The sequence below is a fragment of the Gymnoscopelus braueri genome (genome assembly GCF_963280865.1).
Source record: "Gymnoscopelus braueri genome assembly, chromosome: 4".
Lineage (NCBI taxonomy): Eukaryota > Metazoa > Chordata > Actinopteri > Myctophiformes > Myctophidae > Gymnoscopelus > Gymnoscopelus braueri.
In genome coordinates this window covers 2,457,348-2,481,519 of record NC_137605.1, presented here as the reverse complement: position 1 = coordinate 2,481,519, position 24,172 = coordinate 2,457,348, and the positions used below count along the sequence as shown (strand labels likewise).

The following is a 24,172-nucleotide window of genomic DNA, read 5'->3' as shown; positions in this document are numbered from 1 at the left end:
TTTAGTAAAAGTACAAAAGTATTGGCATAAAAATAGTACCATAAGTAAAAGTACAAAATTTTTTGAAAATAGCCTATGTATAAAATAGGGCAGAAGTGATTAATGAACGTTTTATAATATAATAATTTATATCTGCAAAGTAACCAGTAACTAAAGTTTTCAAATAATTGTAGTGGAGTAAAAGTACAATATTTGCCTCTGAGATGTAGTGGAGTAGAAGTAAAAGTATTGAAAATTGGAAATATTCCAGTAAAGTAAAAAAAAAAACTCAGAATTGTAAGTACAGTACTTGAGTAAATGTACTCAGTTACTTTACACCACTGCCCAAGTGCCCCTCCTACCTCCACACCTCCACAGTTCTTACCTGAGAGCCCCTCCTACCAGCTCCTAACCCTGGCTCCTCTCACAGCTCCTACCTGTATGTATGTGTGTGTGAGTGAAGCCACAGGATGCATCTCAGGCTCAGGTAGCACGATGGCCGGTGACAAAGGTCCCTTCCTAACGTCATGTATCATCTTCTTCCTGTCCATCGGAGCGGCCATCTTCCAGATCCTGGAGGAGCCCAACTGGGAGGAAGCCTCGGCCAGGTATGTGGAGACGAAGAGGAGCATTCTGAGGACTCACTCCTGCTTAACGTCCACCGACCTGGAGAGCATTCTGGAGGTGAGGACCGTCTGTTTTTTTACTACAGTTTATGAATGTGGAAATATGACTCATAAATCAGTGGTGGAAAAAGTACTCAAATGTTTTACTTTAGTTAAAGTATCAATACTGCAATGTAGAAGTAGCCTACTCTGTTACAAGCGAAAGTCCGGAATTCAAAATTTACTTGAGCAAAAGTACAAAAGTATTGGCATCAAAATGTACTTAAAGTACCAAAAGTAAAAGTACTAAAATGTTTGAAAATAGCAGATCTGGCTATTTTCAAATGGCCCATGTATAAAATAGTGCTAAAGTGGTTAATGTATGTTTCATAATATCATAATTTATATCTGAAAAGTAACTATAGTAACTAAAGTTTTCAAATAATTGTAGTGGAGTAAAGTTAATATTTGCCTCTGAGATGTAGTGGAGTAGAAGTGAAAGTACTGCAAAATGGGAAATACTCCAGTAAAGTAAAAAAAAAATCCTCAAAAGTGTACTTAAGCACAGTACTTGAGTAAATGTACTTAGTTACTTTACACCACTGCTAATAATAATAATAATAAACTTTCTTCGTATAGCACCTTTCATGACATGAATTGCATCTCAAAGTGCTTTACAGAGCCACAATAAATCAAAGAGTGCTTTACAGAAAAAGCTAAAATAAGTTCACAACAAAGCATAAAAGAAAAGCAAAAAGCGTAAAACAACATTAAAACAACATGAAAATAATAGCAAACAAAGACAGTGAATCAGGCAAAACAGTGAGGACATGAATAACAACACAGAGATTTAAAATAAATCAACTCAACTAAAAGAGTGAAGAAATAAGTCAATTTAAAGCTACAGTACAATATCTACAGAGGCTGCCTGTCTTTAGGTGTAATGGTAGTTTATTCCAAGGCAAGTAGAAGAATAACTACTGTTAGTGTTTATGAATGAATGTCACACGATTTATATTATACACCAGTGATTGATCCCTTGAGTCTGTAACTCTGAGTGTATGGAACCAAATGGACCCTTACAGGTCTGTAACTCTGAGAGTGTACACATGGAACCAAATGGACCCTTACGGGTCTGTAACTTTGAGAGTGTACACATGGAACCAAATGGACCCTTACGGGTCTGTAACTTTGAGAGTGTACACATGGAACCAAATGGACCCTTACAGGTCTGTAACTCTGAGAGTGTACAAATGGAACCAAATGGACCCTTACGGGTCTGTAACTCTGAGAGTGTACACATGGAACCAAATGGACCCTTACGGGTCTCTAACTCTGAGAGTGTACACATGGAACCAAATGGACCCTTACGGGTCTGTAACTCTGAGAGTGTACAAATGGAACCAAATGGACCCTTACGGGTCTGTAACTCTGAAAGTGTACAAATGTAACCAAATGGACCCTTACGGGTCCATTTGGTTCCATTTGTACACTCTCATAGTTATGGGAGGTCCTTTTAAATGTAAATGTCAGTGAAACTATCACCAAACCTATGTTTGGTCAAATGTTTTGACTGTTAGTTTTCATTTTGTTTTGTTTAGTTTAGTCTCTCCTTGCATGGTGTGTCTATCACTGTTGTTGTCTTTGCGTAAAATATATACTTTCTATAAACATTGCGTCGGATAAAGCAATAAACAGAAGGATCAACATTTTGTTTGTTATCTCATGTATGAGTACACAAGAGTAAAATGTCTTTGTTGTAGCAATGATAACACAAAAAAGATTCTTTGTACGTCGGAAACCAAAGAATGGCTTTTGTTTGGAACTTGAATAAACGTAACAAAACTAGTCTCTCTCTCACACAAGCGCGCACGCACACGCACACACACACACACACACACACACACACACACACACACACACACACACACACACACACACACACACCAACCAGAGTGTTACGTATGAGCGTTATTGTGAATCAGAACCAGTTCTGCTGGTTCCAGAGAATAATAAACTGAACTCAAAACATTACAGAGGGAAGAAGGAACTCACAGTTATAAGTGTTATAGTTCATAATAGTTCTGTAATGAAGGATACTGAGTCTGATTGAAGTCGTGTTAGTGAGTTATGAAGTGAATAAAGTGAATCAGAAACACTATAAAGTCATGTTAGTAAGTTATGAAGTGAATAAAGTTGATAAGAAACACTATATTGTTCATAAAGACAAGAGTCTACCTGTCCAACACATTGTGACACACAGTAGAGTGTTAAACCACAAATATTTGCACAGGGCGTGTCTGACTGTTCCTGTGTGTGTGTGTGTGTGTGTGTGTGTGTGTGTGTGTGTGTGTGTGTGTGTGTGTGTGTGTGTGTGTGTGTGTGGTGTGTGTGTGTGTGTGTGTGTGTGTGTGTGTGTGTGTGTGTGTGTGTGTGTGTGTCAGCGTTGCCAGATTTTGCGAGATGAATAAGCAACCAGGTCTATGAAAACATGCCCAAAAGAAGCGACTGTAGTCTACATGAGCACTTTATTAAACCTAATATATCAGCTATTTGAAAAGAGCTGATCTACAAGCTCACAACGTGACGCATCGCTTCTTTTCTCATTTGTTCTTCAACAAAACAAGCCAAACATTTTAACAACACAAATCTGGGGGGTCCCTGGCACCACATGTCTTTAGATAGGGGGCGGAGACAAATACATATTAATTTGGGGGTCCATGACATGAGAATGTTTGAGAACCTCTGTTTAAAACAACATTAGGAAACAAGCCCGAATATACATTTTACAAACAAGCCCAAAAAAAACGCAACCCGCAACTATCAACAATCTACAAGCAACTGAACAGAAAAACTAGCCCAAAGTCACTTATAATAAGCAGACATGGCAACGCTGGTGTGTGTGTGTGAGAGAGAGAGAGAGAGAGAGAGAGAGAGAGAGAGAGAGAGAGAGAGAGAGGGGGGGGGGGTGAAGTGAATGAAGTGCATGTGTTATCTAGATGCACTACAATAGATTTACATGTTTTAACTAGATCACTACAGTAGATTTATAAAGTTATCTAGATCTCTACAACACACTACAGACTTACATGCAGAAATCTGTCTTTAGGGTGCTATGATTCAGAGGTAACTAAATACTCTACTACAATGATTTGAACACTTTAGTGTTAGGTGTGTGTGTGTGTGGGGGGGGGGGGCAGTGCAAAACAATACAAAAACAATATAAACAGCAATGGTACAACTACAAATAAGAGCCAGACAAAGAAACAATACATTTCAATACATTTAGACCATGACTATTGACCCAAACTCTGCTCCAACTTAAAGGGATAGTTCACCCAAAAAAATTACTTATTTTCTATGGATCAGTCACCCCGTGGAGACTTGAATTCATGGATATTTTGTAGTTTTTGTCTCATCCCTAAGAAAATAATGTGATGACCAGCGGACCGGAAGGCAGGCAGGTTCCCGTAGGAGACACATAGGAGACTCTTTGTGTCTCCTACTGGAACCGCTGCCTGTCATCAAATTATTGTCTTATAGGAATGAGACAAAAACTAAAAAACATCCATGAATTCTAGTCTTCATGGGGTGTGTGATTGATAAAAAAATAATTGGGTGAACCCTCAACACTAAACTTGACCTTTGGCTCTGTACTTGGTCTGCTCTTTTACACTAACGCTCTTTGACGAAAATAGCCGATCTACAAGCTCACAACGCCTCGCAGCGCGAGGCGTTGTGAGCTTGTAGATCTGCTATTTTCAGCTTAAGTTCTCCTCTGAATAGGGATGATTCAAGTGGTTCATGTAAAAAAAAAGAAGAAGGTTCCTACGTACCACACAAGGATTTGGCGCCTCCCCCTGTAGTAACTCTGAGGACCCACTAGGGGTCCCGGACCCCCCCTATTGAAGACCCCTGCTTGTCAAAGTGTGCTGGGTGGAGGAGGTGGGTTCTGGGGGGTCATTAAAGCGTTCAGTGTTTTTCCAGTGCAGACGTGTGACACAGGTGTTGCGCCCCCTGCAGGTGGTGTCAGACGCTGCGGGACAAGGAGTGACCATCACCGGTGACAGATCCATCAACAGCTGGGACTGGGGCAACTCTGTCATCTTCGCTGCCACCATAGTCACCACTATAGGTGTGTAGCTAACACACACACACACACACGCACACACACACACACACACACACACACACACACGCACGCACGCACGCACGCACGCACGCACGCACGCACGCACGCACGCACGAAGGCAGGCACGCACGCACGCATGCACACACAAACACACACACACACACACACACACACACACACACACACACACACACACAACACACAACAACCACAGTGTTACGTACATAGGAGCGGTATTTTGAATCAGAACCAGTTCTGCTGGTTCTAGAGAATAATAAACTGAACTAAAAACATTACAGAGGGAAGAAGGAACTCACAGTTATAAGTGTTATAGTTCATTATAGTTCTGTAATGAAGGACACTGAGTCTGATTGTCCATAAAGACATGTTAATGAGTTATGAAGTGAATAAAGTTTAAAACTAACACACACGCACACGCACGCACACAATGTGTGTGTGTGTGTGTGTGTGTGTGTGTGTGTGTGTGTGTGTGTGTGTGTGTGTGTGTGTGTGTGTGTGTACATAACATAACTCACATACAATGAGTTATGTTATCATAACCTATAGGTTATGATAACATAACTCATGGTATTATACAGGTTATGGTTATATGGCTCCTAGACATCAGGTGGTCGTATCTTCTATATGGTAACATATTGTATTGTATTGTAATAACACATTATATTGTATCATACAGGTTAGGGTAACATATAGTGTTGTATTGTAATAACATTGTAATAACATTGTAATAACATATAGTATAATCATATTACAGGTTATGGTAACATATTGTATTGTATTGTAATAACATATAGTATAATCATATAACAGGTTATAGTAACATATAGTGTTGTAATAACATTGTAATAACATATAGTATAATCATATTACAGGTTATGGTAAAATATTGTATTGTATTGTAATAACATATAGTATAATCATATTACAGGTTATGGTAACATATTGTATTGTATTGTAATAACATATAGTATAATCATATAACAGGTTATAGTAACATATAGTGTTGTAATAACATTGTAATAACATAGTATAATCATATTACAGGTTATGTTAACATATTGTATTGTATTGTAATAACATATAGTATAATCATATTACAGGTTATGTTAACATATTGTATTGTATTGTAATAACATATAGTATAATCATATTACAGGTTATGGTAACATATTGTATTGTATTGTAATAACATATTATATTGTATCATACAGGTTAGGGTAACATATAGTGTTGTATTGTAATAACATATAGTATAATCATATTACAGGTTAGGGTAACATATAGTGTTGTATTGTAATAACATATAGTATAATCATATTACAGGTTAGGGTAACATATAGTGTTGTATTGTAATAACATATAGTATAATCATATTACAGGTTATGGTAACGTAGCTCCTAAGACCTCAGGCGGCCGTATCTTCTGCATCCTGTATGGACTGTGTGGGATCCCTCTGTGTCTGGTCTGGATCTCTGAACTGGGATCTTTCTTCGGGGACAGAGCCAAACGTCTGTCCCAGGTTCTGATCCGGAAAGGACTCTCTGTGGTGAGAACACGCACACACACACACACACACACACACACACACACACACACACACACACACACACACACACACACACACACACACACACACACACACACACGCACACGCACGCACACATTTAACATCTTTATTTGCGTTCACATGTAACAAGACATTCTTGAACACAAACAGTAGTAGATGCACAAACTCAACAAGTGTTTGAGGATACAGATCATGGATACAGGAAGCATCGTCTCCTCCATGATGTGGTGACTGACTGACAATTATGATCACAGACACTGAACACAATGTATCCAATGTCTTATCAGCTCTGGGCTTATTGGTCATTCCTGAAATCTGCAGGTCTCTCACAACTAGTTTATGGACATTAAAGAGGCTTCCACATATGAACACAAGCAGTTTACATTTGTAACCAAGCTGTATAATAGCATCCTTAAGACGTTGGTACTTTAGCATCTTAGTAAGGAATGCCTCTTCAAGACTGTGGTTTAATGTACATCCTACTTCTCTACTGTCCTCATCAACAACATCTGGTGTATTAGCTATAACATCTGAAAAGGCATCATTTTCATTATTGCACATGAACATGGCAGTTGAAACACAAGAGTGCTTATACATTTTGGCAGGTGATGAAACGTATGAACTTATGTCCTTAACTAGCAGACCAACAATTCTGTCGTGCCTAGCCATGTACATTCCCTTATATACATACATAGCAGCCATTCAGAATATGTGACAGAGTTTCAGTAAGTGGATTATGGTCATGGTGCAGACAATGAGGAGGAAACGTATTAGGGAACCACAGATAAAGATCGAGTCTGGTTGGAAGGACCTGTAATCTGGCTTTGACTGTACATGTGACTACTGTATATCCTCATCAACTGCATAATGTCTGAATATTGTGTGAGAGACGGTGTGATCTGCATCAGGAAGGCAAGATAGCGTTCCTTGTAGTTTGAAACCAGTCCTGTGTTGTTGCTGTTTTTGTTTTTTGTAATATTACAAGGTACCTCTGTGCATTAACTGGTGATAAATGTGTGTGTGTGTGTGTGTGTGTGTGTGTGTGTGTGTGTGTGTGTGTGTGTGTGTGTGTGTGTGTGTGTGTGTGTGTGTGTGTGTGTGTGTGTGTGTGTGTGTGTGTGTGTGTGTGTGTGTTCAGAAAAAGGTTCAGTTCATCTGCACGGCTGTCTTCCTGTGCTGGGGTCTGTTGGTCCACCTGCTCATCCCTCCTTTTGTGTTCATCTCTGTGGAGGGATGGAGTTACCTGGAGGGTCTTTACTTCTCCTTCATCACCCTCACTACGGTGGGCTTTGGAGACTATGTAGCAGGTATGTATCTATAGATACAGTACATTACATTATACAGTATGTATAGATACAGTATGTACAGATATGTATAGACACAGTATGTGCATTACATTATACAGTAACAGGTAGGTTGTGGAGGGATGGAGCTATATATATATATATATATATATATATATATATATATATATATATATATATATATATATATATATATATATCCAGAGATGACGTACCCCAGACTCTACCGTATCGGTGTAGAACTATGGATCTAAATGGGTCTATAATTATAATAATAATTATAATAATAACTAGAAGGTACTGTTCCTGAAGAAACAGTGTGGGATCGCTAAGAATGTTGATGGTATTGAGTATTGATAGTGTTAGTAGAGTTGAAGGTTTGAAAGGTTTAAAGGTTTGAAAGTTTTGAAAGGTTTGAAAGGTTCTAAAGCTTTGAAAGGTTCTAAAGTTTTGAAAGGTTTAAGAGGTTTGAAAGGTTTAAGAGGTTCTAAAGGTTTGAAAGGTTCTAAAGGTTTGAAAGGTTTGAAAGGTTTGAAAGGTTTGAAAGGTTTGAAAGGTTTGAAAGGTTTGAAAGGTTTAAGAGGTTCTAAAGGTTTGAAAGGTTCTAAAGGTTCTAAAGGTTTGAAAGATGTAAAAGGTTTTAAAGGTTCTAAAGGTTTGAAAGGTTCTAAAGGTTTGAAAGGTTCTAAAGGTTCTAAAGGTTCTAAAGGTTCTAAAGGTTTGAAAGGTTTGAAAGGTTTGAAAGGTTTGAAAGGTTTGAAAGGTTTGAAATGTTTGAAAGGTTCTAAAGGTTCAAAAGGTTTAAAAGTACAAATTATTTCAAAAATTCTAATGGTAGCCGACATGTCCTAAGTAGGCCAAACGTTGTAGAGTTGGAACAGAGTTTGTAGCTAAAATAATGAAGGACTAGTTTGCCGTCAAAAAACGAAAATAATGGATTTTTGGGCAATTGAAAGTGAAATATCTCTAAAAGTACAACTTATTAAAAAAAATCTAATGGTAGCCAATATGTCCTAAGTAGGCTGAACGTTATAGAGTTGGAACGGAGTTTCTAGCTAAAAGTATGAATTTCTCCATTGAAATGAATGGGAGTTTTTTAGAAGTAAAAAGTGAAATATCTCTGAAAGTACAAATGATTAAAAAAATTCAAATGGTAGCCGATATGTCCTGAGTAGGCCGAACGTTGTAGAGTTGGAATGGAGTTTGTAGCTAAAAGTATGAAGGACTAGTTAGCCGTCAAAAAACGGTGGGAAGATATAATAATAAATAGTGGCAATAACATTAGTGTGATCGCTTTAGCGATCCCACAATAATGTATGTATATATATATATATATGTATCATAGGGGTGAACCCAGAGATGAATTACCCCAGACTCTACCGTATCGGTGTAGAACTATAGATCTAAATGGGTCTATAATTATAATAATAATTATAATAATAATAATAATGTATATATATATATGTATCATAGGGGTGAACCCAGAGATGAATTACCCCAGACTCTACCGTATCGGTGTAGAACTCTGGATCTAAATGGGTCTATAATTATAATAATTATAATAATAATAATGTATATATATATATATATGTATCATAGGAGTGAACCCAGACTCTACCGTATCGGTGTAGAACTCTGGATCTACATGGGTTTATAGTTATATATATGTATATAATAATGTATGTATATATATATATATATATTAGGGGTGAACCCAGAGATGAATTACCCCAGACTCTACCGTATCGGTGTAGAACTATGGATCTAAATGGGTCTATAATTATAATAATAATTATAATAATAATAATAATGTATATATATATATATATATATATATCATAGGGGTGAACCCAGAGATGAATTACCCCAGACTCTACCGTATCGGTGCAGAACTATGGATCTGCATGGGTTTATAGTTATATATATGTATATAATAATGTATATATATATATATGTATCATAGGGGTGAACCCAGAGATGAATTACCCCAGACTCTACCGTATCGGTGTAGAACTCTGGATCTAAATGGGTCTATAATTATAATAATAATAATAATAATAATAATAATGTATATATATATATATGTATCATAGGGGTGAACCCAGAGATGAATTACCCCAGACTCTACCGTATCGGTGTAGAACTATGGATCTAAATGGGTTTATAGTTATATATATGTATATAATAATGTATATATATATATATGTATCATAGGGGTGAACCCAGAGATGACGTACCCCAGACTCTACCGTATCGGTGTAGAACTCTGGATCTAAATGGGTCTATAATTATAATAATAATAATAATAATAATAATAATGTATATATATATATATGTATCATAGGGGTGAACCCAGAGATGAATTACCCCAGACTCTACCGTATCGGTGTAGAACTATGGATCTAAATGGGTTTATAGTTATATATATGTATATAATAATGTATATATATATATATGTATCATAGGGGTGAACCCAGAGATGACGTACCCCAGACTCTACCGTATCGGTGTAGAACTCTGGATCTACATGGGTCTGGCCTGGCTGTCTCTGTTCTTCAGTTGGAACGTCCACATGGTGGTCTCCGCCCACAAGAAGGTGATGAGGAAACGCCGCCACCGCCACCAACACCGCTTCCCGCCGCTGCAGCCGGAGACCCGGCCCCTCCTCCTCGACGACAAGCCCCCCACGGCCCGGCCCACCGTCATCGACATCTTCAACTTCCTGTCCGAGGAGCAGGAGGACTACAGCACGGTCATCAAGGAGATCGGCGAGCGGGCCAGGGCAGGGAAGGCAACCCTGACCTCAGAGGAGGAGGTGGGCCGGTCCAAGAGCTGCAGCGACATCCTGGCCTTAGACCACTCCCCCCGCAGGTCAGTTAGACCACTCCCCCCGCAGGTCAGTTAGACCACTCCCCCCGCAGGTCAGTTAGACCACTCCCCCCGCAGGTCAGTTAGACCACTCCCCCCGCAGGTCAGTTAGACCACTCCCCATGCAGGTTAGACCACTCCCCCCGCAGGTCAGTTAGACCACTCCCCATGCAGGTTAGACCACTCCCCCCGCAGGTCAGTTAGACCACTCCCCATGCAGGTTAGACCACTCCCCCCGCAGGTCAGTTAGACCACTCCCCACGCAGATCAGACCACTCCCCACGCAGGTCAGTTAGACCACTCCCCACGCAGGTCAGTAAGAGCACTCCCCACGCAGATCAGACCACTCCCCCCACAGGTTAGTTAGACCACTCCCCATGCAGGTTAGACCACTCCCCCCGCAGTTCAGTAAAACCACTCCCCACGCAGGTTAGACCACTCCCCCCGCAGGTCAGTTAGACCACTCCCCACACAGGTCAGTTACAGTAGACCACTCCCCCCGCAGGTCAGTTAGACCACTCCCCACACAGGTCAGTTAGACCACTCCCCCCGCAGGTCAGTTAGACCACTCCCCACACAGCTTAGACCACTCCCCACACAGGTCAGTTAGACCACTCCCCACACAGGTCAGTTACAGTAGACCACTCCCCACACAGGTCAGTTAGACCACTCCCCACACAGCTTAGACCACTCCCCACACAGGTCAGTTAGACCACTCCCCACACAGGTCAGTTACAGTAGACCACTCCCCACACAGGTCAGTTAGACCACTCCCCACACAGGTCAGTTACAGTCGACCACTCCCCACACAGGTCAGTTAGACCACTCCCCACACAGGTCAGTTAGACCACTCCCCACACAGGTCAGTTAGACCACTCCCCACACAGGTCAGTTACAGTAGACCACTCCCCACACAGGTCAGTTACAGTAGACCACTCCCCACACAGGTCAGTTAGACCACTCCCCACGCAGGTTAGACCACTCTTTTTTTTTTAAATGATCTTATGTATAGTAAAGTATACATGATTAGAACATGATTGAACATTCGCCAATTATGGTCTATTTCTACAATTGCTACAAATAGCCAATCGAGGTGCCCACTCTTCCTTTGTGTCCACTCTTATATCTGCTTTTTTCACTGACTAGATAACAACTAGGCTAAATAAAAACTAAGCTTTGATGACTAAAACTATGGACTCAATATTTGGACAATTACGTCAACAAATAAAAACTACACTAAAATGTCAAGGAGGGACTAGTGGAGAAATCATCTCCACTAAATGGAAAAAACTGGAAATCATCCAGTAGAACTAAGACTAGTGGAGAAGAGATCCAGTAGAACTAAGACTAGTGGAGAAGAAATCCAGTAGAACTAAGACTAGTGGAGAAGAGATCCAGTAGAACTAAGACTAGTGGAGAAGAGATCCAGTAGAACTAAGACTAGTGGAGAAGAGATCCAGTAGAACTAAGACTAGTGGAGAAGAGATCCAATAGAACTAAGACTAGTGGAGAAGAGATCCAGTAGAACTAAGACTAGTGGAGAAGAGATCCAGTAGAACTAAGACTAGTGGAGAAGAGATCAGTACAACTAAGACTAGTGGAGAAGAGATCCAGTAGAACTAAGACTAGTGGAGGAGAGATCCAGTAGAACTAAGACTAGTGGAGAAGAGATCCAGTAGAACTAAGACTAGTGGAGAAGAGATCCAGTAGAACTAAGACTAGTGGAGAAGAGATCCAGTAGAACTAAGACTAGTGGAGAAGAGATCAGTAGAACTAAGACTAGTGGAGAAGAGATCCAGTAGAACTAAGACTAGTGGAGAAGAGATCCAGTAGAACTAAGACTAGTGGAGAAGAGATCCAGTAGAACTAAGACTAGTGGAGAAGAGATCAGTACAACTAAGACTAGTGGAGAATAGATCCAGTAGAACTAAGACTAGTGGAGAAGAGATCCAGTAGAACTAAGACTAGTGGAGAAGAGATCCAGTAGAACTAAGACTAGCGGAGAAGAGATCCAGTAGAACTAAGACTAGTGGAGAAGAGATCCAGTAGAACTAAGACTAGTGGAGAAGAGATCCAGTAGAACTAAGACTGGTGGAGAAGAGATCCAGTAGAACTAAGACTAGTGGAGAAGAGATCCAGTAGAACTAAGACTAGAGGAGAAGAGATCCAGTAGAACTAAGACTAGTGGAGAAGAGATCCAGTAGAACTAAGACTAGTGGAGAAGAGATCCAGTAGAACTAAGACTAGCGGAGCAGAGATCCAGTAGAACTAAGACTAGTGGAGAAGAGATCCAGTAGAACTAAGACTAGCGGAGGAGAGATCCAGTAGAACTAAGACTAGTGGAGCAGAGATCCAGTAGAACTAAGACTAGTCATTTTATGCTTGGTTGTGGGGGGGGGGGGGGGTTTTGCGTTCCGAAAATAGCCGATCTACAAGCTCACAATGCGTCGCAGCGTGACACATTGTGAGCTTGTAGATCGGCTATTTTCAGCACGCAGCTAGCGATAAATCAGGCATTACGACGCCGTCACGGCACCACCAAAATAACATTGTAGTCTAAATCGACTGTAGATTTAGTCGACTACAATCTTGAGACATTTAGCCAACCAAAACTAGAGTAAAACTAAAGCATGACCAACATGACTAAAGTGGAATGTCATTCAAAAGACTACTGACTAAAACTACATGAATATTTTCTATTTTGTCCAAATCAACCCTGCAGCAGGAGACGAAGGCTCAGCGTCAGCCAGGTCTTCATCCGCCCAGAGGAAGGTCTCCTCCAGGACAGTGATGGAGATGAAGGTCTGGTCATGGAGGTTACGCAGAACGGCGGTGGGTTTGAAGATGTCGGCTGTGGACCTCCTGGGTCACATGACCAGGAGCATGCTCAACCTCCTGGATCACATGACCAAGACCAGGAGCATGGTCAACCTCCTGGAGGTCAAACAATGAGGTTTAATGTCCAAAATGTCCAGTCTCCTGAAGATGAAACATCTAGGTTTAATGTCCAGTCTCCTGAAGATGAAACATCTAGGTTTAATGTCCAAAATGTTCAGTCTCCTGAAGATGAAACATCTAGATTTAATGTCCAAAATGGCCAGTCTCCTGAAGATGAAACATCTAGGTTTAATGTACAAAATGGCCAGTCTCCTGAAGATGAAACATCTAGGTTTAATGTCCAGAATGTCCAGTCTCCTAAAGATGAAACATCTAGGTTTAATGTCCAAAATGTCCAGTCTCCTGAAGATGAAACATCTAGGTTTAATGTCCAAAATGGCCAGTTTCCTGAAGATGAAACATCTAGGTTTAATGTCCAGTCTCCTGAAGATGAAACATCTAGGTTTAATGTCCAGAATGTCCAGTCTTCTGAAGATGAAACATCTAGGTTTAATGTCCAGTCTCCTGAAGATGAAACATCTGGGTTTAATGTCCAGAATGTCCAGTCTTCTGAAGATGAAACATCTAGGTTTAATGTCCAGTCTCCTGAAGATGAAACATCTAGGTTTAATGTCCAGAATGTCCAGTCTCCTGAAGATGAAACATCTAGGTTTAATGTCCAGAATGTCCAGTCTCCTGAAGATGAAACATCTAGGTTTAATGTCCAGAATGGCCAGTCTTCTGAAGATGAAACATCTAGGTTTAATGTCCAGAATGTCCAGTCTCCTGAAGATGAAACATCTAGGTTTAATGTCCAGAATGTCCAGTCTCCTGAAGATGAAACATCTAGGTTTAATGTCCAGAATGTCCAGTCTTCTGAAGATGAAACATCTAGGTTTAATGTCCAGAATGGCCAGTCTTCTGAAGATGAAACATCTAGGTGTAATGTCCAAAAGTCTCCTGAAGGCAGGGAGGCCTCCAGGTTTTCCATCTCCAAGGTGACGGAGGAGAATCCCATAAAGGAAGAAGATGAGAAAGGTTAAAAAAGGTTCTTTGTTGAAAAAAATAACAATTTAGTAAAAGTCTAATTTATGCATACGTTAACAGACAGGAGCTCTGTAAATGTATCCAACTGAAGACGGGTGCTCTTTGTAAAGGGTTAAATCATACAAGAAACATTGTAACGAGTACGCCAGGCAAAAATAAAATAAAAGGCCTTTATTGTACGGTTGCCAACCATCAGGCTCCACCCAGTTTATATATGGTTGCTGTCAGGTAGAAACCTTGTATGTTCAAAACTGTTACTTTTCAGGAAATGTAAAAAAGAAAAATAGAAAAAAAAGAAGCTGTGTTCCACTTGGATCCACTTCCTTCACATATTATTGTAAAGAAACTGGGCCTCTTCCTTACTTCCTTCTCAGGTGTTACCAATGATACTAATGAAGGCTCTATTCCATTCTGGTTGTTACAATGACACTAATGAAGGCTCTGTTCCATTCTGGTTGTTATAATGACACTAATGAAGGCTCTGTTCCATTCTGGTTGTTACAATGACACTAATGAAGGCTCTGTTCCATTCTGGTTGTTACAATGATACTAATGAAGGCTCTGTTCCATTCTGGTTGTTACAATGATACTAATGAAGGCTCTGTTCCATTCTGGTTGTTACAATGACACTAATGAAGGCTCTGTTCCATTCTGGTTGTTACAATGATACTAATGAAGGCTCTGTTCCATTCTGGTTGTTACAATGATACTAATGAAGGCTCTGTTCCATTCTGGTTGTTACAATGATACTAATGAAGGCTCTGTTCCATTCTGGTTGTTACAATGACACTAATGAAGGCTCTGTTCCATTCTGGTTGTTACAATGATACTAATGAGGGACCAGCGGTCCGGGCACCTAGGCTCATATAGCCTGACGGCGCACCGCGGGTTCGAGTCCTGTTCCCGGCGGTCTTTGCCGCATGTCTCTCTCCATCCCCTGTTTCCTGTCCATCTGTAAAACTATGAATAAAAGGCAGAAAAAGTCCCAACAAATCTTAGATAAAAGAAAGAAGATGTGGTCCAGGGACCCTCATGGTTCCTTGAGAGGGTTCCAAATGGACCCTTGCGGGTGTGTAACTCTGAGAGTGTACACATGGAACTCTTACGGGTCCATTTGGTTCCATTCGTACACTCTCAGAGTTATGGGGTTTAAGAACCACTGTTCTACACTAATTGGAACAGAGCCTTCATTAGTATCATTGATAACACCTGTGAAGGAAGTAAGGAAGAGGCCCAATTTCTTTCCAATATGGCTGCTGTGCATAGAGTTCTAAATCACAGGAACCCTCAGTGTGTTTGTGTAGATTGTAGAACATCCCTCACACTGCCAGGAATATAACTCTGGTATATTTGTGTATTTGTAAAGTCATTCTAGGTGTACCGTAAGATGCCTGTGTAGATTAATGTTACGTTTGTATTTTCACACAGCAGACATATATAGGCCTACTGTACATTTTACTTCATAAAGGGTTGCATTTTACTGTACCTGCTGTTGGAACTGATAGAGGCAAAGATGATGAGTTTGTTTCATCAAAGACCTCAGTCATGGAATTAATTACAGACAAAACTTAAAGGGATAGTTCACCCAAAAAATTACTCCAAAAAAAGTCGCCCCATGGAGACTTGAATTCATGGATATATTTATATTTTTTTGGTCTCATTCCTAAGGCAATAATTTGTGGCGGACCGATAGGCATCGGTTCCGGTAGGAGACACAAAAGAGACTCTTTGTGTCTCCTACCGGAACCGCTGCTGGTCATCAAATTATTGTCTTAGGAATGAGACCAAAAAAAACTTTGGGGGTGAACTATCCCTTTAATGTAGATCATGTGATTTTAAGATGAATGGACTGTCTATGTCCTGCTCATGTTTTTAAATGTTTAGTGTTAAAGGAGGAGTTCACCCAAAAAATTACGTATTTTCTATCAATTGCACACCCTATGAAGCCTTGAATCCATGGATTATTTTTTGTTTTTGTCGCATTCCTAAGCTAATAATTTGATTCCCGTCTCCTACCGGCTAATGTATCCGGTAGGAGACACAAAGTAGATTATTTGTGTCTCCTACCGGAAATACACACGGTCATCAAATTATTGTCTTAGGAATGAGACAAAAACTAAAATAAATCCATGAAATCAAGGCTTCATGGGGTGTGTAATTGATAGAAAATAAGTATTTTTTTGGGTGAACTCCTCCTTTAATACTATAATGTTATGTTTTTATTTGTATTTTATATCCTTTGGTTACATGTATTTCTGTTGTTGTTGTTGTTGTTGTTGTTGTTGTTGTTGTTATTTTTTATAGTGCTTTAGGTGCTGGTCAGCTCTCACTTCTAGAAGAAGGTCTGGAACCTCAGTGTGAGTCTCCTGTTCATTAAAGATGACCTACTGTACTGTCAGTGGTGGGAAAAGTACTCAAATGTTTTACTTAAGTAAAAGTATCAATACTGCAATGTAGAAGTACTCGGTTACTCAGTAGGAGACTCAATTGTGTCTCGTACCGGATACTATCTAAATTAAATTATTGTCTCAGGAATGAGACAAAAACTAAAACATCTCCATGAATTCAAGGCTTCAAGAGGTTTGTAATTGATAGAAAATAAGTCATTCTTTGGGTGAACTACTCCTTTAAACCTATATACATATTAGCTATTTGAAAATAGCAGATGTACAAACTCATGACACGATGCAATAACACACGTTGTGAGCTTGTATATCTGCAATGTAAAAAAAAAAAAATCTTGATTCAAATTTTGTGTATACATTTGGAACATCTTTTAAGATGTTTTTAGATGAGGTCTGTGGCCAAATACATGAAAATAGGTTCTTTTTGACGAGACACCCTGTTGGCTGATGGTTAATTAAGCTCAATTAAGATTAATTAACGAGGCAGCTAGCTTGAGAAGAGGTCCCACACAGTGGGACCTGTCCCTTAGTGCCCCCATGTGGTGAGAGGAGGTAGTACATGCAGCAGATGAATATTGTTCAAAGCTGAACTATGAACTAAAGAAAGATCTTTAAAGCAAAACTAGAAATGTTTTGGTGATCAAAGGGATTGAATGGATGGATAAATCTTTATTGATCATCACGCAGAGTTCAGCAGTAAGGAAACACAGGGTAGATACAGAGGAGATATAGATAAGGAAAACAACCAATAGAGTTACTTTATTGGATTCATATTATTATTTGAAAACCTTATTTTAGACTTGACGTGGCTATTTGAAAATAGCGTATTTGTTTTATTATTATTCATTTATTTAAGTTTGTCATGTTTACTACTTTTACTTTTGTACTATTTTGATGCCAATGATTTTGAAGTAAACGTTTACACACTTTTAAGTTTCACTGGTAACTTACCAGTGGTAAGTGATACATTGTGTAATTGCTACTATGACTATTACTTCCACCACTGGGTTTACTACAGACCACAATGAACATTCACATACATTATGTATAGTAAACACACTATGGATTATTATATGGATTATTACACAGAGTTCAACCTCGAAAGTGATGTTTTTATTTAATAGTCAGCGTGCCATACAGTATGAACATTACGTTTAATTATGACACCATAAAAACATCAACATGTAATATTTTCAACATATTTTGATTGTCCATATACTGTACATAACAAGTTATACTGCTTATCTTTTTTTGAAATATTGTCTTTCCCATCAGACCATTGTAATGATCATTAGACTCAGGGTGCCTTAATTACACATTATCCCTAAACTTCTTTGCCATTTTTACTATTTTTTAAAAACATTTTCAAATAGTTCAAATAGCCGATCTACATCGACACATTGTGAGCTTGTAGATCTGCTATTTTCAAAAGATTGTATACAATTGAAAACTTGTGACACTTGGGACATTCTGCATAATGAGTACTTTCTACTTTTGGTTACTTTAAGTACATTTTTATACCAATACTTTTGTACTTTTACTCAAGTAAATATTGAATTCCGGACTTTTACTCGCAACAGAGTATTACTACATTGCAGTATTGATACTTTTACTTAAGTAAAAAACGTGAGTACCTTTTCCACCACTGGGTGTGAGTGACAGCCATCACTGCCACGACCGTCATTGCAACGCTGCAGTACCACCACTGACCACCTGAGGTCACCCATGTACTGTGTAATGTGTCAAACTCTCCAGTGCAGCTTGAATGTGTCAAGAGCCAGTGGTTCTCAAAGTGAGGTCCGGGGACCCCCAGGGGTCCTTGAGGGGGTTGACATTGACTCACCATAATGTTACTATGGCATTTTATACCAATAATTGATGGACATCTTGGATTGATGCCAATCAAACATACTTATGCAACTAGGATGTCTTAGGAATGTTAGTATGTTGTTCTGGACTCATTAAAATGATGTATGGTGAAAAAACATTCTGTTACATTTACTTTGATGTGAAATGCTGCTAGAATATCTGGTAATAACATCCTGTAGTTATGTTATATTGGTTTTTAAAAAATGGCTAAAATATATATTTTTGATTTTATCTGAATTCCTCTCCTCAAAATGTATTTGGAAGTCAATTGAAAATCTCAGATGAATGAAAATTGGACCATCGTTTTATATGGCTTTTAGACCATAATTGGCGGCCATTTTGGATGGATGCCAATTAAAAACATATTTCCTCAACTAAGATTTCTCAGGACTTTTAGTTTGTTGTGGAGCTAGTTTGTCTGGACTATAGGAACCAAATGGACCCTTGTGGGTGTGTAACTCTGAGAGGTACACACCTTAACATTGTTTGTTGTATACATCTATTTTACATATTGTATATGTATCAATTATTATTAAATCATTGAGACCGGGAACGCATCTGTGTCATTTTCAGATTTATTTGTCAATTCAAAAATAGCAGATCTACAAGCTCATAGCGCGGCACTATGAGCTTGTAGATCTGATATTTTTGTTGAACAATCGTGAAAATGTGCAAATCTTTGAATATATATATTTTTTCAAAGCAAAGATTTGTAACTCAAATCTTTGCTTCTTGGAGATTCTACAAATGTCTTCTAAATCCTGACAGTTTTTTTAAAAGACACATGTTGCTATAATCAGTGGTTCTCAAACTTTTCCATGTCAAGGACCACCCAAAATTATATGCATTTGGCTGTGGACCCCCATCTCAAAATATGTTGTTCCAGGGACCCCCCAGAGGCAAAGATTTGAGTTAAAAATGTTTGCTTTATAAAATAAATATATATAAAGATTTGCAAAAAAAAAAAAAAAAGAAGAGAATTGCAGATCTACAAGCTTGTAGCGCTGCACTCTGTGCCGCGCTATGATCTTGTAGATCTGCTATTTTTGAATAGCCAAAGAAATCTAAAAATGTTCCAGGTTTTAATGGTTTAAATGAGACAATATGATTCCAGAAGTGATTTCCTTTGCAAACAGAATAAAAAGAGGTTATTTTGTCCATCATATAATCAACACACATGTGTTTTTTTTCCCTTTCTTTTTTTTTCTGATGAAGCACAAAATCACTACTTCAGGTCACATGACAGGGCCTTGTGGTAGACTGAACCAATCAGGAGCTTCCCTCCATAAGGGGCGGCGACGGACGAGCCAATGATGGTCGTGCCATCGTCAGCGAACACCTGCGTGACCAGCGGGCGATCCGATTGGATGTTCTGGATGCGGATCACCTGGGAAACAAAACAACACAGAAACCTAGTCACTCAACCAAAATTAAAGGGATACTTCACACAAATAATTTTGACTTGAATTCATGAATATATTTTAGTTTTTGTCTCATTCCTAAAGCCAATAATTTGATGACCAGCCGACCGGTAGGCAGCGGTTCCGGTAGGAGACGCAAAGGAGACTCTTTGTGTCTCCTACCGGAACCGCTGCCGGTCATTAAGTTATTGGCTTTAGGAATGAGACAAAAACTAAAATGTATCCATGAATTCAAGTCTCCATGGGGTGACGAATCAATAGGAAAAAAAAACATTTTAGGGGTGAACTATCCCTTTAAAACTGTCTCAAAAACCTCTTAGATCACTTAGGAAATTGGCACCGGGTGAAAAAAATGGGTTACAAAAATCGCGGAATAAAAAAACTGTCTCAAAAACAATGAAACATAATGAAGCAGCTCAACTGTGTTTGACATGTTGAGATGTGTTACTGTGTGGTTATGTAATACAAGTTTTCCCTTTGCCTTAAAGCTGTTGTCTTCACCCTGCTCTGTCTGTCCAGGATGTCTAGCAAACACTTTGCTGAGAGGCTTCCTGTTTCATAATGTTTCAACGCGTTCAACTGAAACAATGTAGCAGGTTCACTGTGAATGATCGTCCTACTGGATACAGTGTAAATGAGCTTATTTAAATAGCCTTCATTTACAGAGAGAGAGAGAGAGAGAGAGAGAAAGAGAGAAAGAGAGAAAGAGAGAGAGAGAGAGAGAGAGAGAGAGATAAAGAGAATAAAGTGACTTGTCCTTCAAATGTAAACAATCATCTATCTATAAATGCACTGTGTGTGTGTGTGTGTGTGTGTGTGTGTGTGTGTGTGTGTGTGTGTGTGTGTGTGTGTGTGTGTGTGTGTGTGTGTGTGTGTGTGTGTGTGTGTGTGTGTAATATTTAGTATTAGCCCATTCAATCCGGAGACGCATCTCTGTCATTTTAGATTTCTTTGGCTATTCAAAAATAGCAGATCTACAAGCTCGTAGCGCGGCACTTACAAGCTTGTAGATCTGCTATTTTTGAAAAATCGTGAAAATGTGTGCAAATCTTTGAATAAATATATTTTTAAAGTGAACATTTGTAACTCAAATCTTTGCTTCTGGGGGTCCCTGGAACTACATGTCAGCCAAGCATATCATTTGTGGGGGTCCTTGACATGAAAAAAGTTTGAGAACCACTGATATTATAGCAACATACGTTTTTTCAAAAAACTGTGTCAGGGCGGCGCTCCCACCAATACATGGTCGGCTGTTGTTAAACGCAGGTTGTGCGCGGGGCTACAGGTTTTTTGCAGCCAGCGGATTCTAAAAAACGGGAGTGACCCCCCCCTGTCACTCACTTTCAAGGCCCTCCCCCGTAGCCCGCACCGCCTTCTGCCCAGTGGTGGAAAGTAACTAAGTACATGTACTTAAGTACTGTACTTAAGTACAATTTTGAGGTATTTGTACTTTACTTGAGTATTTCCAATTTCCGATACTTTTACTTCTACTCCACTACATCTCAGAGGCAAATATTGTACTTTTACTCCACTACAATTATTTGAAAACTTTAGTTACTAGTTACTTTTCAGATATAAACTATGATATAATGAAACATACATTAACCACTTTAAACCTATTTTATACCTAGGCTATTTGAAAATAGCCGATCTACAAGCTCACAACGCGTCGCATCGCGACGCGTTGTGAGCTTGTAGATCTGCTATTTTCAAATATTTAGTACTTTTACTTTTGGTACTTTAAGTACATTTTGATGCCAATACTTTTGTACTTTTACTCAAGTACATTTTTAATTCTGGACTTTTACTTGTAACAGAGTATTTTTATATTGCAGTATTGGTACTTCTACTTAAGTAAAGAATTTGAGTACTTTTTCCACCACTGCAAAGTTCTGCCTTGAGCACCGTGGTGCTTCCTGAGTCTCGGGACGGTCCGCCTTCCACTCACCCGATTGGACAGAGGAGGAAAAGCAGCTCCCGCCTCCAGCAGAAACGGACAAGTGGTGTAGAGCGGATAAACACAAGGTCTACGGGCGACAGGCGGAAAGATCCGCTCTTGCGCGAATCCACGCATTTTACATTGACAAAGCATTGGCAGATTCTGCCCCAGAGGTAAAATAAAAGTGCGGTGGGAGCGCGCCTTTAGAAGACATTTGTAGAATCCTCAGAAGCAAAGACTTGAGTTAAAAATGTTCGCTTTAACCCATTAAGACCTGGAACTGTGTCATTTTTAGATTTGAGCTAAAAAGCATTATTTTACACTTTGGGCTATTAAAAAATAGCAGATCTACAAGCTCATAGCGCGGCACCGAGTGCCGCGCTACGAGCTTGTAGATCTGCTATTTTTGAACATTCGTGAAAATGTGTGCAAATCTTTCAATATATATATTTTCAAAGCGAACATTTTTAACTAAAATCTTTGCTTCTGGGGGTCCCTGGAACAACATATTTTGATGGGGGTCCACGGCCAAATACATATCATTTTGGGGGTCCTTGACATGAAAAATATTGAGCACCACTGATATAGAAACATACGTTTTTCAGAAAACTGTTGGGATTTAGGAGACATGTAGAATCGGCTTCAGGTCTCAATGGGTTAATATATTCAAAGATTTGCACACATTTTCCACGATTAAAAAAAATCTAAATAAAATCAGATCTACAAACTCATAGATGAGCTTGTTATATCTGCTGTTTTTTTAATAGCCAAATAAATCTTAAAATGCCACAGATGCGTTCTCGGTTGGAATGGGTTAATGACCTTTGGATGTGTGTGCGTTGACCCCTGGCCTCATCGATATGATGTCATAGACTGGCCTGTTTCCTACTTTATATAACGACTGACCTCTGACCCCGGAGGGTCGTTGGGGTCATTGGTGATGAACTTGTATCCATTAGGGTGACAGCCCAGCCACAGGTCACCGGTCACATGATCCACCTCTATGTTATCACACAGAGAGCCCACTGACACTGTCTATAAACACATAGAAATATATATGTTAATACATTATATATATATATATACATAAATACATATGTCACATGATCCACCTCTATGTTGTCACATAGAGACACTGTCTATAAACACATAGAAATATATATGTTAATACATAATATACATATATATATATATATATATATATATATATATAAATACATATGTCACATGATCCACCTCTATGTTATCACACAGAGAGCCCACTGACACTGTCTATAGACACATAGAAATATATATGTTAATACATTATATACATATATATATATATATATATACATAAATACATATGTCACCTCATCCACCTCTATGTTATCACACAGAGAGCCCACTGACACTGTCTATAAACACATAGAAATATATATGTTAATACATTATATACATATATATATATATATATATATATATATATATACATATATATATACATATATATATACATATATATATATATATATATATATATATATATATATATATATATATATATATATATATATATATATATATATATATATATATATATATATATATATATACATATATATATACATATGTCACATGATCCACCTCTATGTTATCACACAGAGACCCCACGAGCATATATATATATATATATATATATATATATATATACATAAATACATAAATACATATGTCACATGATCCACCTCTATGTTATCACATAGAGACACTGTCTATAAACACATAAATATATATATACAAAATATATGTATAAATACATATGTATACAATATATAAACTCATAAAAGGTTTGGAAACTTAACTTCGGTCGCTTATTTCTCCCCTTCAATAATACCAATGGTTATTGTATTTTATTCATTTTTGTCGTTGATTACAATTATTTTTGCATGATCGTTGTAATCTAGACTTGGCACCACTATGCACTAACGGTGCCAAGTCTAGATTACAACGATCATGCAAAAATAATTGTGATTATCTCAAATAATTGTGATTAGGCGATTATGTAACAATAGAGGTTCGGGCAGCATAGCAGTGAACGTCATGACTTGGAATTAATTTCTTTCATGTAATTATATAAATAAGATGACATTAGAATA

The 24,172-nt window shown here is 38.7% G+C and overlaps 2 protein-coding genes across 11 annotated transcripts in view; one reads left to right on the top strand and one right to left on the bottom strand.

Annotated features, from left to right (window-relative positions):
• Positions 1-427: 427 nt before the first annotated feature.
• On the top strand, positions 428-15,821 carry LOC308084819 (potassium channel subfamily K member 5-like). Of its 10 annotated transcripts, XM_080427730.1 has the most exons (8): positions 428-663; positions 4,608-4,719; positions 6,117-6,283; positions 7,443-7,611; positions 10,074-10,479; positions 13,199-13,816; positions 14,024-14,068; positions 14,294-15,821. In XM_080427730.1, the coding sequence occupies exons 1-8, from the start codon at positions 475-477 to the stop codon at positions 14,394-14,396; spliced, it is 1,809 nt and encodes a 602-aa protein (XP_080283856.1). In that variant the 5' UTR covers positions 428-474; the 3' UTR covers positions 14,397-15,821. The 10 variants fall into 10 exon arrangements, with proteins under 10 accessions (XP_080283856.1, XP_080283863.1, XP_080283861.1 ...); XM_080427737.1 differs by having other exon boundaries at positions 13,199-13,474; positions 13,691-15,821; XM_080427735.1 differs by having other exon boundaries at positions 13,199-13,474; positions 13,556-15,821.
• Positions 15,822-19,863: 4,042 nt separating this feature from the next.
• LOC308083909 (serum paraoxonase/arylesterase 2-like) overlaps positions 19,864-24,172 on the bottom strand; it is a 16,481-nt gene continuing 12,172 nt past the window's right edge. Inside the window, 2 exon segments of the mRNA XM_080426326.1 lie at positions 19,864-20,061; positions 22,941-23,069. Of these exon segments, the coding sequence (XP_080282452.1) occupies positions 19,900-20,061; positions 22,941-23,069 (291 nt within the window). The 3' untranslated portion in view covers positions 19,864-19,899.

Excerpts from the sequence above, each read along its gene's own strand:
- LOC308084819 (XM_080427729.1), top strand. The coding sequence starts at position 475 with ATGGCCGGTGACAAAGGTCCCTTCCTAACGTCATGTATCATCTTCTTC. Across the intron at positions 664-4,607 it reads ACCTGGAGAGCATTCTGGAG|GTGGTGTCAGACGCTGCGGG; the intron begins GTGAGGACCGTC and ends CGCCCCCTGCAG. Across the intron at positions 10,480-13,198 it reads TTAGACCACTCCCCCCGCAG|CAGGAGACGAAGGCTCAGCG; the intron begins GTCAGTTAGACC and ends TCAACCCTGCAG.